The 16,820-nt window shown below is 48.8% G+C and overlaps 1 protein-coding gene across 1 annotated transcript in view; it reads left to right on the forward strand.

The window, feature by feature from the left end:
- LOC119168164 (cytochrome P450 4V2-like) overlaps positions 1-16,820 on the forward strand; it is a 952,270-nt gene that overhangs the window by 524,077 nt on the left and 411,373 nt on the right. Inside the window, exon 6 of the mRNA XM_075882483.1 lies at positions 9,645-9,771. Coding sequence (XP_075738598.1) covers positions 9,645-9,771 — 127 coding nt within the window. The remainder of the gene's footprint in view (positions 1-9,644; positions 9,772-16,820) is intronic.

The following is a 16,820-nucleotide window of genomic DNA, read 5'->3' on the forward strand; positions in this document are numbered from 1 at the left end:
TCCTATGATAGAGGAGTCCCCATGTCGGAGAGCCGACATGTGTGTGAGTCAGCGGTCTTAGGCGAAAAGCTGACCTATGTGTTAGAGAGGAGAGCTCGGCTCTTCGAGTCTCTGTCGGCCCCAGTGCCGAAATTGTAACGCCTCTGTATATATGCTGTACATAAACCTTGTTTAACTCACCGTCGTCTCGTCCGCTCGTCTTATCAGCTCTGCGCAGAAGCAGTCGCGAGCTGATAAACATACGCTACCAAACGGCTGGTGACCTTCCCGGCGGAGTTGGAAGCAGTGGCGCCTTCGGGGCCGTGTTGGCGTCGCCGTCTTTCGCAACAGTGGTGGCAGCGGTGGGATCGGTCCGTCGTTCGCAACAACCCCGAAGGGCCCACGTGCCCCCCGAAAAAGCTTCTGCGCGTCCTGCAAGTCGCCAACCCACCTCATGACCTAGGTGCCTATCGAAGTGAATTCCGTCTCGTTGAAAACCACCCCACGTATGCACCTCTCTGTTTACTTCCACCACCTCAAAGCCTTTCTCTCGACTCATCTGCCATATCTCTTGGTATGCGTTGACAACTGCTCTTTGCAGGTTGCTGTCACGCACCGGTACCTCTGGTATCGTGCATATCTCTACTTGTACCTGAGGAGAAGTGGCGCGCGTGTCATCGACCCCTTTCGCCAGTGTGGTTGCTAGTCCTGCTGTATCTTCATTTAAGACATCGTTTAAACCGCCTGAAATTATCAAGAGGTTTCGTCTATGAGCTGTAATTTTAAGTTTCGCGCTCGCATGCCTCATGACTGCTCCCAGCTTGCGTTCTGGGAACGCCCCTACTGCAACCCTCTCGTCACCTCTTACCCTCTCTTTGATGACTTCTGCGCATTGATTTAAATTCGAGTCCCCGGCGATTATCACATGCTGTGACTTTTCATCTGGAGCGTCCTGCACCTGGGGGTTACTTGCACCTTTGACGCTGGCCACTTTGTCCCCTCCAAGCTCCACCAGTACATCACTGAAGAGGGGCCTCGGGACAATTTAACCAACTGAACCTTTTTTTTCCAACTTGATTGCTCTTCTCAGCCATTCTGGTTGCCAGTGCCCTGCTGTTCTCTCCATCGGCCGTTCCTTTGTTCACCTTTGCTAGTGCTTTCTTGGCAGACTTCAGCCTTTCTCCCATCGCCCTCGTTTTTTCTTGCTCTGTCGCCAACTCAGTCTCCAGCTTGGCGATTCTCAACAGCAGTTCACTATGGGCAGCCATCGTTTTCTCCATTTTTCGCTCGACCTCACCTTGCCTAAACGTCGCGTCAGCCTCCTCTCTATTTGTTTCTCTACTTCGGTTCATTTTGACACTCGCCCCGCATCCTTAACACTCTACAGCCTTTTTAACCATGTCCTTATGACTCCAATTGTCCTTATGACTTTTCTCACTAGATAATTACAAAGCGCAATTTCTGCCCTACGAAAATGAGAAAGCCTAAATATTACTACAAAAGTTTGCATGTTAAATATACATGCACCTCCCCCACAGGGTGTCAAGAAAAAAACACAAAGAAACAAACACAAACACATGCCCAAACTAGTAAATACCTTGTGACTGACATCCGGGAAAGCCGTACAATCTAATAAGTGCTACAAAGATTTTATTTGCTGCCTTAAAAATAATAAAGGCAAACTCAAAACAAGCAAAACTACTTATCTGCGCAGTCGATTGGGAGCGCTCCAAAAACCCGTCCATGCACCGTGCCAGTCCCGTCCGATTGTTGTGGTTTGTAACGAGTGCCATCTTTTGGGGGAAGGGGGAATCATGTGACGTATGAAGGCATGATAGGAGAAGCCAAGGAAGAGGAAGTGCTTTTTGGAATAAACATGGGGTAGGAGCCATGCCATGCCTTCTGTCCGCCTCTAGTGTCATATATATATATATATATATATATATATATATATATATATATATATATATATATATATATATATATATATATATATTGTACCGAAGCATAGTGGCGCCAGCTCTGTGCCAGCGTGAAAGAAGACGTTGACGTCCGTGTGTGGCTCGTGCTTGCCGGGTTCCTGCCTGTACCAGCTTGTTGCGGCTAACGTTTCTGGAATAATAACCTGTGTTTTTACGCAACCTTGCTCGTTGCATTTGGTGGAAACGTGCTGGGTAACGTCCTGGAGCTCCGCAGCCGTAAGCTACCATCTCAGTCCACGATGACCGAGCGCGTCGATCCCCCACAAGGCTCTTCCACGCTGCCACCCGTCATGTGTTCTGGTGTACTTCGTCTGCGTGACCCACCAGTATACAACGGCACTGAAGATCAAGATGTCGAGGACTGGCTGGCAGAGTACGAGCATGCCAGCGCGATTAACAAGTGGGATGACCCTGCGAAGCTGATTCACGTCATCTTCTACTTGACGGATTTGGCCAACCTATGGTTCACCAACCACCAAGCCGACATCCCCACCTGGTCGGTTTTCAAAGAGGCCGTCACCTCGTTTTTCGGTCGTCCAGCCATGCGTAAGCTTCGCGCTGAACTGGGACTGCGGGGACGATTTCAGCGAAATGGTGAGAGCTTCACAAGCTACATTGAGGATGTGATCAGCCTCTGTAGGCGAGTTGATGCCAGGATGACGGAGGCTGACAGAATAAAGAACATAATGAAAGGCATTGATGACGACGCTTTTCATATGCTTGTGGCCAAAGACCCACAGACCGTCACGGCCTTGATTCAGTTATGTCAAAGTTTCGATGAGCTGCGCAAGCAACGAGTTTCTACACGTCGCGCTAATACGCAGACAGCTGATATTTCGGCCTTGGAGTGCAAAAGCAGTGGCCCCGACTACAGCGTGTTAATGCCTCAAATTCAACAGTACATCCGGGAGGAAGTTGCTCGACAGCTCTCTCTTGTCGCCACCATCAACGAGACCCCCACAACACTGGACCACTCACTTCGCCGTGCTATTCAGACGCAAGTTGCCGAGGCTCTCCCTTCGCCCACATCCCCAATATCAGTGGCTGCACCGCTGACTTATGCAGAAGCCGTCCGCCGACCTTCTGCCCAACCGCCGCTCCCTTCATACAGTCCAGCCACCAACTACTACAGGTCACCAGTTTCAGTTTATCCGGTAAATCGGCCCATTCCACCACCTCGAGCACCTGTCAACTCTTGGCGTACTCCGGATAACTGGCCCATCTGCTACAACTGTGGTAATCCAGGACATGTCGCGCGCTACTGTCGTCGCCGTGGATTCTATTTTAATGATGTGCAGCATTCCGGCAACATACCTCGGCCATCAGAATCGCATGTGACACCTGATTCGCATGACCCCCGCTCACGTCGACCAGACTTCAGCCGACGTCGATCTCCTTCACCCCGTCTTCGGTCTCCTTCCCCCATGCTTCGCCGTTCCAACCACGCCCAGGAGGAAAACTAACAGTCGCAGTTCCTGAGGCAAGAGCTGCGCCACCGACGAAATTTCCAAGGCCTCATCTATCGCCCCCTAACGAGATTGCCGTGTTTGTGGACGGTTTCGCCACAACTGCTCTTGTCGACACAGGTGCCGCTATTTGTATAATCAGTGAAGTGTTATGCCGCAAACTGAACAAAGTGACGACTCCACTGGTTGAAATTTCTTTACGCACGGCGAGTTCGCAACACGTCCAACCTTCTGCCACATGCACTGCTCGTGTTGTGATTCAAGGAGTGCTTTACATCGTAGAATTTGTCGTCCTTCCGTATGCGTCTCAAGAAATCATCCTGGGATGGAACTTTCTTTCCGCTAATCATGCGGTTGTTGACTGCGCTCGTGCTCAACTCGTTTTGTTTCCATTCAGCACGACATTCATAGATCTCCCTCGCTCACCCAAAAAGGTGATCGTCGCCGCTGACATCGTCATTTCTGCTTTTTCGGTCACCGCGGTATCTCTTTTGTGCAACTCCGTTTCCGATTCAACTGCCCTATTTATGCCGTCACAAGAATGCGCTCGTCGCCGGAACCTTGTCGTCCCGTTTGCCGTCATAACACTTGCCGATGGCTCCAGTGCCGTGTACGTGTGCAATCCGTTCCCTTGTCCCGCTACCTTATTGCATGGCGAATGCATTGGGAGTCTTGACACTTATGATGACATCTTTCCTTTCGATGCCCGTTCTGATACGACACCGATGTCCGTGGATGCTGTCACAGCTGGCACCGCGCCCTCACTACCTGACGAAGACGTTCTGTTGCGCAGCGTAGACACCGGCCTTACGCAAGACCAGCGCAATCAGCTCATTCAACTACTTGACCGTTTCCGCGCCTCCTTCGACCACGGACAACCTCCCTTGGGACGCACGTCAGTTGTCGCTCACCATATCGACACCGGTCATCATACTCCACTTCGTCAGCGCCCCTACCGCGTCTCGCAGGCCGAGCGTGACGTCATCACTCAACACGTCGACGAGATGCTGCAACGTGGTGTTATTCAGCACTCACACAGTCCTTGGGCTTCGCCAGTGGTCCTCGTGCGAAAAAAGGATGGCTCCATCAGGTTTTGCGTGGATTATCGTCGACTAAACAACATCACACGCAAGGATGTTTATCCCCTGCCACGCATTGATGACGCCTTGGATTGCCTTCAAGGTGCGGAGTTTTTCTCTTCACTGGATCTGCGCTCTGGATATTGGCAAGTACCAATGGCTGAACCAGACCGTCCAAAAACGGCGTTTGTGACCCCTGACGGCCTATATGAATTTAATGTAATGCCCTTCGGTCTTTGCAATGCGCCAGCGACTTTTGAAAGAATGATGGACAGTGTCCTCAGGGGACTTGAATGGCACATCTGTCTTTGCTATTTAGACGACATAGTTGTATTCTCGGCGAATTTAGAAACTCATCTTTCCCGTCTGGAACAAGTTCTCCAGTGCCTTACGGCAGCCGGGTTGCAACTTAACTTCAAGAAATGTCGTTTTGGCGCCCGCAAACTCACAATTCTCGGCCACGTCGTTTCAAAAGAAGGAATATCGCCAGATCCTGCCAAACTGCGTGCCGTTGCCGAGTACCCCAAGCCTACTACCCTAAAGGAACTTCGTAGTTTCATAGGCTTGTGTTCCTATTTTCGGCGTTTCATTCGCAATTTTGCCTCTATAATTGCCCCTCTGACTCAGCTTCTCTCCCGTAGCACGGACCTCTCTGGCTGGAATTCCCACTGCGATGAGGCATTCACGGCGCTACGCCGGCTACTCATCTCTCCGCCAGTTCTCCGCCACTTCGATCCCAATGCACCCACTGAAATTCACACGGATGCAAGCGGTGTCGGCCTCGGTGCCATTCTCGCTCAACGCAAGGATGGCTGCGACGAGTACGTTGTCGCCTATGCCAGCCGTACACTAACGAAGACAGAGTCCAACTATTCCATCACGGAAAAGGAGTGCTTGGCTATCATTTGGGCTATAGGAAAATTTCGCACCTACCTTTACGGACGCCAGTTTGATGTTGTCACAGATCACCATGCCTTATGCTGGTTAGCGTCCATGAAAGATCCTACTGGCCGCCTCGCTCGTTGGGTTTTACGCCTTCAGGAATACGATATCCGTGTTGTTTATCGCTCAGGACGCAGACATTCAGACGCCGATGCACTATCCCGTTCTCCACTGCCTCCTGACCTTGCCTGCTTATCAACTGCCATTTGCGATTCGTCATCGTTGAGCATCACTGACATGCCATCCGAACAGCGCAAGGATCCCTGGATCAATTCTTTGCTCGACGTCCTCTCTCACAGTTCGTCAGAAACGACTTCACGCTCCCTCTCTCGTCAAGCAAGACACTTTGCTGTCCGTGAAGGCTTGTTGTATTGCCGCAATTACGTGACGGATGGCCGTAGGTGGCTCCTTGTCATCCCTCGTCATTTGCGTTCGGACATCTGCGCTGCCTTTCACGATGACCCCCAGTGTGGCCACGCTGGAGTATTTAAGACTTACTCTCGCCTTCGTCTAAGATACTACTGGCGCGGCATGTATCGGCACGTTCGCCAGTACGTTCGGTCATGCACCACGTGTCAACGACGCAAGACGCCTTCTCACAGCACTGCTGGCCCTTTGCAACCCTTAACCTGCCCAGCGAGACCATTCGACCGCGTCGGAATTGATATTTATGGTCCTCTACCCAACTCTCTTCGAGGCAACCGGTGGATTATCGTCGCCGTGGATCATTTAACACGCTACACTGAAACATCTGCGCTGCCTGCTACCACTGCGAAAGACGTTGCGTCCTTTCTTCTTCACCATCTCATTTTGCGACACGGTGCACCTCGTGAATTACTCAGTGACCGTGGACGCGTGTTTCTCTCGAACGCCGTCAACGAGCTACTCAAGGCATGTCGCACTGTCCATAGGAAATCCTCGGCATACCATCCCCAAACCAATGGCATGACAGAACGCTTTAACCGTACCCTTGGAGATATGCTTGCCATGTACGCCTCTGACGACCACACTAATTGGGACCAAGTGCTCCCTTTTGTCACGGACGCGTACAACTCTGCACCACAAACAACCACTGGCTTTTCTCCTTTCTTCCTTCTGTACGGACGTGAGCCATCATGCTCCATGGACACCATTCTCCCTTACAGGCCTGATGTTTCCGAAGCGACGCCTGTTTCCGAAGCAGCTACTTATGCCGAAGAGTGTCGTCAACTCGCTCGCTTATTTACCGCACAAGACCAATGGCGCCAGAAAACTGACCACGATTCCTCTGCGTCTACTGTACACTATAACCCAGGAATGCTGGTTTGGCTCTGGGTCCCGTCTACCCCTCCCGGTCTTTCCCCGAAGCTTTCGTCGAAATACCATGGCCCCTACCGTGTGGTGCGGCAAACATCTCCTGTCAACTATGAAGTTGAGCCCATTGATCCACCCTCGGACCAACGCTGCCGTGGGCGTGAAACAGTACACGTATCACGCCTCAAACCGTGCTATGACCCCCTTGTCGTGTCCTTTCCCTAGGTCGCCAGGTTGGCTCCTTTCTGCGCGGGGAGTAATTGTACCGAAGCATAGTGGCGCCAGCTCTGTGCCAGCGTGAAAGAAGACGTTGACGTCCGTGTGTGGCTCGTGCTTGCCGGGTTCCTGCCTGTACCAGCTTGTTGCGGCTAACGTTTCTGGAATAATAACCTGTGTTTTTACGCAACCTTGCTCGTTGCAATATATATATATATATATATATATATATATATATATATATATATATATATATATATATATATATATATATATATATATATATATATATATATATATATATATATATATATAGGCAGGCATGGTGGTTGAGTGGCCGTAGCGTTGCATATAGTCTAGTAGATCCTCCGTGAGCGGTCACAACGTGGTTTATTTCGACGTTTCGGCCTAGAGTCTGGCCTTCATCAGGAATCCCGATGAAGGCCAGACTCTAGGCCGAAACGTCGAAATAAACCACGTTGTGACCGCTCACGGAGGATCTACTAGACTATATATATATATATATATTAATATATATATATGACACTAGAGGCGGACAGAAGGCATGGCATGGCTCCTACCCCATGTTTATTCCAAAAAGCCTCTAGTGTCATATATATGTATATATATATATATATATATATATATATATATATATATATATATATATATATATATATATATATATATACCAAAAACAAAAGTGATGCTGGGTCCGGGAAATATTATTCGCATAGGAAAGAAGACGCACGTACGAAGTTATTTTATTTGACGTTTCGGCCGTGGGTCCGGCCTTCATCAGAATTCTGATGAAGGCCGGACCCACGGCCGAAACGTCAAATAAAATAACTTCGTACGTGCGTCTTCTTTCCTATACGAATATATATATATATATATATATATATATATATATGATGCATTTAGGTCACATGTCCCCACCTGATTAAAAAAATTCCTTTAGAACAGCTGCTATAAAATTCCTTTAGAACAGCTGCTATCTTACGCCGGGCATTTCTCGCCGAACTACGTTAGACTTGAACTAGTTTCGACACCTCATACTGCCGACAAAGTCAAATTTACAGTGCGCATTTGTACAGAGACACCCTATATTCAGCTTCGCCAACTGTAAACGTTTGGCGCAGGGCTACCCTGTATTTTTTTATTTAGGGGGAAAGGAGTGTAGCAGAAAGATTAGCTTTGGCAAATAGTGGTCGCTACGAATGTGTGCAAATATTTTAGTTACCTATGTTACGATGAAACTTTGTGGTGTAGGGGGTTCATATTTCCTTTCTCTCTCCTCTCTACTTACGGCCTTCTGATTTCGCGTGCGTTTGACACTCTCTTTTTTTTCTTTTCACAGTTTTATGAGCACAGCTAACTTCCAATAAATCAGTTCAGTTATGAAAATGGTAGCCTTCTAACCAACCAAGAAAGAGTTAAGACAGAAGAGATGAGAATAAGACACACCCTTTCAAAATATCTTTCGATCTCTCACAAGGGCTTTTATGGAGCTCAGACTAAGTAGAATGGCATGCCATACTTCAAGGGTTATGACACTATGTGTTAGAAATGAATGATGGGTAGGTACGAAGAAACATGCATCCGAAAAATTGACCTGAATCTACATGTTACACTGTAAATGCCGTCAAAAGAAGATAGTCTTGCGTCTGGAGAGAGTGAACAAAATGTTTATTTATGTTCGGCGCAAGAAAACCGGTGAATGGTATTCTGAAGGCGCTGCGCTAGAGCGCCTCGAGCGTGTAGCGGTGGCGAACAAGCGCATCTAGGCACGTTAGACACGAGTGCCATCAGGCAGTTGTCTTCGAAAACGAAGGCGTGCGTGACCGCGGAGAAAGATGTGCGCCCGTCTCGGAGGCAATAAGGCGTAGAATTCAAAGCGACAGGCAGGTTCCACCACCGTGTCGTGGTAGCAAAGTGTTGGAAACACCTTTTTGAGCATGGCGTTACACTGTCAGCGCAGAGCAATAAGCGCTACATTCCTTAGAGTTAGTTACCTTTGTGTGCCTCTTCTAGTGTAAAGGCAGTAATACAAAACATTTACGTGTTGCTATGGCGCCTCAGATACGCGCAATATTTGCTTTTTCAATTGACAATCGCACAACTATGTACGCTAAGCGTTGAGAAATATTGGTGGGTGCTGTGGATGTGGTTGGCCATTTGGTGCCGTTTGAGGTATCATTAGTACAGACAAACAGACAAAAGTACGGACAGACAGACAGACCAAAATGTTTTCGTCGAAGGTCCCCAAGAAAGACTATTGTCTTTAAAAGCGTGCCGGGGGAGCCGAAGCGCCTAGCAGTTTCTGCACGCAGCGCGTGGCACTTCTGGTACTATTCGACTGCAGCGCCGCTGGTATACGTGCAACGCGGTCGGTATCAGGCACCGAGGCGTGGTCATGCCACTCAGCTCTTTAATACACTCAATTTTGGCCTACGTGAAAGCACAGAATATGTCGATTGCACCTGAATACTCTGAAGAGCACGCACGCCTACTTTGAAACCAAATCAAAAGATCTCCTAGGCTATGCTCGCTACTAAATATCGATCGGGGTTGGCCCCGCATGTAGGACTACCAAACAACACAAGCATCTCGAGTTTCAGAATTTTGTGTTAGAAGCCCTTTATTGACTGAGCTTTTGGAACAGTTTGACTTTTTTAATTTTCCAGAATGGCCGCTTCAATCATGACAAGAATGATAACGATGCATCATTGGTCCGATTTCATCTACAAGCGAACACAAAAGGGAAGAGAATTTTACGAGAAAGTGGAACTCATAAAAAAGTACACGCAAGACGTAAGTAAAAAATTTCATTTATTTGATCTGTGTGGCCACACAAAGTAGACGATGTTATAGTTGTAAAAATTTCCACTTTCGACAAAATATACATTAGGCACAACTTTCAGACCTTCGAATGATGACCTTAAGATGAAGTTCTTTGGTTTTTTTTCTAATTAGACAGACTTCATGACGTCACTAACCACGTCTGTAGTAAAGACGGTGAGGCTGTTTTCTGCTCTTCTCACTTTATGAAAACAACACCAGAACATGGAACACGCAACACGCATTGATCATCACAAAACATCTTACCTTCTAATTACAAAGCTCTGGGCAGCGGAAAAACAGTCTAGTCCTGCCGTAAGCGAAACAGTCTCACCGGGGAGTACGACTAGAGAGGCGTCGGGGCATGCTCTTCACCGAGAAAGCCAACTAAGAGCATGCCGACGCTCTTATGTAGGCACGACAGAGCAGGTAGGTACCGAAGACAGGGCTGACGAAATTGGGCAGTCTTCTTCTCGGAGGCGCGGTCAAGGGCCCAAAGCCAAGCACTCGGGCTTACGCCCGACAGTGGACATAAAATTGCGGTATCTTCTCGCTAGATCCGTGGACCATCAAAACTTGAGGTCAAGCGAAGCAGGCTGCTTTGACACTTGACCACTACCAGGCACTCGGGGAAAACCACGATTGTGAAGCTAGCGAACTGCCTCCGCTGACTCCACGCCCAACGAACACCACTTTGTCACCGTGCGTGGCGCTCCTCGGGTGGATTTCGCGGCTTCTTATGGGGAATTTCTGGGTTGCCGCGTCAACAAGTGATTAGTAATGCTGAAGTGTCGTGGTGCCCAGCTATTGGCCACTGGAATCATTGAGGTTTAAATCAATGAAGTTTGATGATACGCTCTTTATAGTTCTCAGCTTAAAATAAGTGATTAACGCCTTAGTTATTTTGCACCATCTTGAAATGTTATTTAGGGAGGTACAAGGTCACAACTGGTAGTTAATTGTTCGAACGTGGTGTAAGTGACGCAGTCAGCGGCAAAAATTGTAATTTTCACATCAGGTTTAGCACAAAAACGATTGTGATGAAAAGTTGTTACAAAACGCATAGTATCGTCGCGAAGGTGAAGCATTTAATGCAATAGCAACAAATTGTCAATTCAATAGCAACATTGTAATGTAAAATGTGCCGGGCTCTGCTCGCGCACAAACGATGCAAGAAAACAACACACACGGGACGACAGCCAACTAACAACATTCGCAGCTCGGTAGTTCCCGCGCTGTACACAAAGACGAAGCACGAAAACTACTCGCATGTACAGACAACGTGAACACGTGTCACGGTTGTTATTTCGCTGTGCCTCAAAAACACGCTCTTTTCGCAAACGAGGAAAGCACAGCGAGCGAAGTCCATTTTGTGCGCCTTGTATTTACAAAACTATTGTTCCAGTGAAAGCCCAAGGCATACAATCACCCCCCATCGCGAGATAATCGCGTGCGAGCATGGGCGTGTAATCCCGCGGGGAAAAGTACAGGTGAGAGATGAGCGCTTGAGTGCATCGCGGCGAGCAGGGTGCCAAGCGATCCTTCGCGCCATCTCACTGGTAATGCGGAGAACGTGCTAATATTTCTTGAGAAATTGACAACGCCAGGGGTAGGAGGTGTATGTAAATTGCTCGCCATTGGAATGTTGGAAGATGTGCGCTTTTATGGCCCAGTGGTTACTGCCGCGTAAAGCGGATAGATTCTCTTGTTCAAACTGTACCGGAGCATTGTGGCACCAGCTCTGTGCCAGCGTGAAACAAGACGTTTACGTCCGTGTGTGGCTCGTGCTTGCCAGCTTCCTGCCTGTACCAGCTTGTTGAGGCTAACGCTTCTTGAATAATAACCTGTGTTTTTACGTGACCTCGCTCGTTGCATTTGGTGGAGATGCTGGGCAGAGGACCATATTTATCAGTTTCGACGTGGTCGAATGGTCTCGCTGGGCAGGTTAAGGGTTGCAACGGCCCAGTAGTGCTGTGAGAAGGCGTCTTGAGGCGTTGACACGTGGTGCATGACCGAACGTACCGAACGTGCCGATACATGCCGTGCCAGTAGTATCTTAGACGAAGGCGAGAGTAAGTCTTGAATAATGCAGTGTGGCCCCACTGTGGTCGTCGTGAAAGGCAGCGCAGACGTCCGAGCGCAAATGACGAGGGATGAGCAGGAGCACCTACGGCCGTCCGTCACGTAATTTCGGCGATACAACAAGCGTACAGACAGCAAAGTGTCTTGCTTGACGAGAGAGGAAGCGGGAAGTTGTTTCTGACGAACAGTGAGAGAGGACGTCGAGCAAAGAATTGATCCACGGATTCTTGTGCTGCTCGGATGGCATGTCGGTGATGCTGAACGATGATGAATCGCAGATGACAGTTGGTAAGTAGGCAAGGTCAGGAAGCAGTGGAGAACAGGGTAGTGCATCGGCGTCTCAATGACTGCGTTCTGAGCGATAAATAACACGAATGTCGTTTTCCTGAAGGCGTAAAGCCAACAAGCGAGCGGCCAGTAGGATCTTTCATGGACGCTAGCCAACATAAGACATGGTGATCTGTGACAACATCAAACTGGCGTCCGTAAGGGTAAGTGCGAAATTTTCCTATAGTTCAAATGATAGCCAAGCACTCCTTTTCCGTGACGGAATAGTTGGACTGCCTTCATTAGGGTACGGCTGGCATAGGCGACAACGTACTCGTCGCAGCCATCATTGCGTTAAGCGAAAATGGCACCGAGGCCGACACCGATTGCATCCGTGTGAATTTCAGTGGGTGCATTGGAATCGAAGTGGCGGAGAACTGGCGGAGACGTAAGTAGCCGGCGCAACACACACACACACACACACACACACACTTATATATATATATATATATATATATATATATATATATATATATATATTTATATATATATATATATATCCATATATATATATATATATATATATATATATATCCGCCATGGTAGCGCAGTGGTGGAGCATCGAACGCATTATTCGAAGGTCACCGGTTCGGTTCCTGCTTATGGCAAGTTATCTTTTCACCCACTTTTATTTCTGCGCATTTACATTACAATTAGGTCCTATACCTTCCACTATACAATCTCTCGCAGTATTGTCTGTTAGATCAGATTATTTTTGTTAGAACACAAAAAAAGCAAGCCATTAGGTATACGCCTCTATCCTTATTCATTAACGAGGAACTCGTATTGGCAGACTTGGTGCCATTAGGTTGTATACGAGAGACTATTGGTCAGCTGCCAGCTCGTAATAAGTTCGCGTGCTAATAACTTACCTATACAATCCTTAGCATTATTTTCATTACATTAATAATATGTGAAAACACAAAAAACGAGCTCTTGAGGATACACTTTTTTCATATATATATATATATATATATATATATATATATATATATATATATATATATATATATATATATATATATATATATATTCGTTGTAGGTTCGATTCCTGCTCAGGCTGGTTATTTTTTCATCCACTTTTCTTTCTTCTTATTTACATTATATTGGTTCTAATAACTTCCCCTGTACATTCCTTGGCATTACTGTCTGCTAGATCTCATTAATATTGTGTTAAAACACGAAAAAACGAGTCCTTAGGTATACACTTCTTTCCCTTATATATATATATATATATGAATATATATATATATATATATATATATATATATATATATATATATATATATATATATATATATATATATATATATATACATGTATATATATTTATTGTGATGAGCGAGACAGAGAACAACAGATAACATCCGATCCTGGGCCAGCTGTTCTTATTCTGACTTCGTTCTTCTCTTACTTGCTCTAGCTATCCGCGCGCCGGAGCCCCAGTGTCTTTCTTGGTCATGACACTCGGCCTTCACTGCGCGCGCGCGGAGCTGGCGGCGAAGTTTCTGGTGGGCAGGCTTGGCTGCATCGTGGTGGTCAGCCCAGACCACCATGCAAGATGAAGCGACGGTCTGGGGAAAGCGCCTCTGGTGGACGGCACTGGCTGCCTCGAGCCGTTTGCTCTTTTGTACGCCACGGTGCCTCTTGAAAAAGTGCTGTGGACTCAGGCGCCCGGCACTGGCAGCCCCATTGCGGCCGACGCTCTCGGCCAGGCTGCGATTTGGTCCGGGTATCGGCCAGAAGTAGATCTGGTGGCCCATACTGGCTGCATTTTTGAAGTCAGCCTCAACCACGCTGGAACTGGGTGCCGGAGTCTGCCACAAGTCTGTCGGGTGGTCAAGACTGGCTGCATCGTTGTGGTTGGTCTCGGCCACGCAGAAACTCTCTGTGGGAAGCAGCTAAACATGCACCTGACAGCGTGCTTCGGACGGGCCGCAAAATCAGCGGCTCACGTAAAACGCCGGACGAGGGTTGCTGAAAGCGTATCCCAAAAGACGCGCTAGGTGCCTTGGCTGGTGTCGAGAGTGGGTACGCAATTTCTGTGATGTGTGGCAGAAAAAAATAATTCACGGCCGGTCTTGGCATCTGCGGCAGGACATTCTGTGAAGCTGTCATCGTATTGGCTGCGTCTGTGGGGTCCCTCTCGTGGATGCGATGACTCGCCTTGTGGGGCTGTCGAACACTTTGGTTGTGACCACGGCTATCTCGTAGCGGTCCCAGCACGCGTAGCAGGCAATTCCGTTGGTACAGTTATGGGCACTGGTCTTCATTGCTGTCGGCGTTCTGGACAGGCTGCGATGCCAATTGCTGAGGCTCGAGGGTGGTCTTGTTGCCTGTTGTCAGACTGGAGGACTCCGATGAGACATCGAGCTGCCGCCCCACTTGAGCTCAATATATGGTAGTGGGCGCGTTGACGAAGGGTCCAGCTACCCTGTGCCCCTCTGTATCTCACCCCACGAAAGAGGAAGGGGTGGCGGATGGCTGACACAAATTTGGGTCCGGAACCAGCGACGAGTCTGGAAGCTCATGTGGAGAACTGGAGCGCTGAGCTGGAGCCTCGAGATGGAACCCTTCTTGAACTCCTCTATCCTCGGTACTAGTCAGGTTAGAGTGGGTTGTGGAAGGGAAATCGGTGAGTGTCCAGCCGAAGGCAGCTATGATCTTGGAGCTCCACTCCACCCAGGACTACTGCTTGAAGCCTTCATACCGGTGCCACGCCGCTGCACCTTCCCGAAGACGGTCTACAGCCACGGTCTATTTCTGAGATTACGTCCAGGCCTCGCTCATTGTATCGCGTTGACGGTTGCCACCCTTCTGTCGGCGTCGTTCCGGACCCCGTCAAATTCCGGTAGTTCGCAGATGGCTGGTGATTGTGAGGTGGCAGGTGGCAACGCAGAAATCACCGACGCGAAGCAGTCGAGCTGGTGTGAGAGCTCTATCAGAGAAGACCGAAGCTCCCTGCGTTGCTCCGGTGTGCTTGCCTCAAGGTCATATGAGGCAGCTACACCCAGCACTGCGTTAATGTCACACAATACTGGCAACATTGTAGGAGCTTGCTCGGCAACGAACGCTGTCAGTTTGTTAGTCTCGGCACGGAGCAGTGCGATGGTATGCCGCAGTTCCACGGCACTGTCGCACGAGGCTTCTGAACCGCTTTGGTTCGCGTTTGTGAAGTACGTGGTTCTAGTAGTACTCACGGTGGTGACACGACAGTCCAAGGAAGCATGAACAGCGTTTCTTGGCGGCTTATGTGCCGGAAGAGTACCGGACAGGGAATGCAGGCCGTGAGAAGCTTGAACTGCATTCCCAAGGACAGGAGCCTGTGCGTATTACGGCCGCGAAGTGGTAGCATCGTGTTCATTGGGTGATGCCCTGGTACCACAGAGGAGGCATGGGCACCGTCCACTGATGGTCCGATGGGCAGCTGAAGCGGTGGCGGGGTTGTTGACTCCATCGCCAAAGAAGCGTGAATGGCGTTCCTGGATGGAGAAGCCCGCACTGCCAACGAACCACGAAGACACGTACCGGTGGCTTCCCACAGACGGCTCACTTTCGGCTTGCGCTGACGGCAGAATCCAGAGCCACCACCGTCCCCGAACGGCAGTGGTGGCAGTGGCGGCAGGTGAAAAGCTACGGAGAAGGCCTTGATGCCGTCCTCATGCAGCGCTTATCACGGCTGTCCTGGATGACGAAGCCGGGACGTAAGACTTTTTCTTCGTCGACAGCGCCATTGTGATGAGCGAGACGGAGAAGAAGAGACAACACCCGATCCTGGGCCAGCTGTTCTTATTCTGACTTCGTTCTTCTCTTCCTTGCTCTAGCTATCCGCGCGCCGGAGCCCCAGTGTCTTTCTTGGTCATGACAATATATATACATTTATTGTAGGGCAACGTTTTGGCTGCAAGACACTCTTTTTACTTGCCGAGCCTCTGCCACACAACACAGGTCAGACTGATGATGATGAGTATGTACATATAAGATGACGCGTACGAATAATGCTCACACTTATTTTCCCCCCACGCGTAAGCGGCCAGCCCGGACGCGTCTTATACGAAAACGGAATGTCGAACGAATGGCTTCAGACGCGATACGTGGACAATCTCCAAACCACAACAGGGACGATCGGAAGAAAGGTCGGTGGGAGTGATACGATAGATCACTGGGGACGTTTGTTTATTGATTGTATATGGTCCAATGAAGCGTGACTGAAATTTGTCACACAATCCTGGAGTGCGAATTGGCGTCCAAAGCAACACTTCATTCCCCGAATTGAAGGAGACGTCGCGATGAGAGCTGTCGTAGTGTTGCTTGCGATCTCGCCGATTGGCTTCTGTGTTAAGGCGAGCCCGTTGCCGACATTCTTCGAGCCTTGTGATGAACTGCTCTGATACGGTTTCCGAGGCGTCGGTTGGCACATTTAAGAAAGAGAACGTCGATGGTGAATGTCGGTGAACGGCCGTAAACGAGGTAAAATGCCAGTAGCCAGCAGTTCTTTGAACAGCGGTGTTATGGGCAAACGTCACGAAAGGGAAAATTGTATCCCAGTTTTCATGGTTTTTGTGCGATGTACATCGACAGCATGTCTGTTAGTGTCCGATGAAATCTCTCTG

Source organism: Rhipicephalus microplus, unplaced genomic scaffold (assembly GCF_043290135.1).
Source record: "Rhipicephalus microplus isolate Deutch F79 unplaced genomic scaffold, USDA_Rmic scaffold_12, whole genome shotgun sequence".
Taxonomy (NCBI): Eukaryota; Metazoa; Arthropoda; class Arachnida; order Ixodida; family Ixodidae; genus Rhipicephalus; species Rhipicephalus microplus.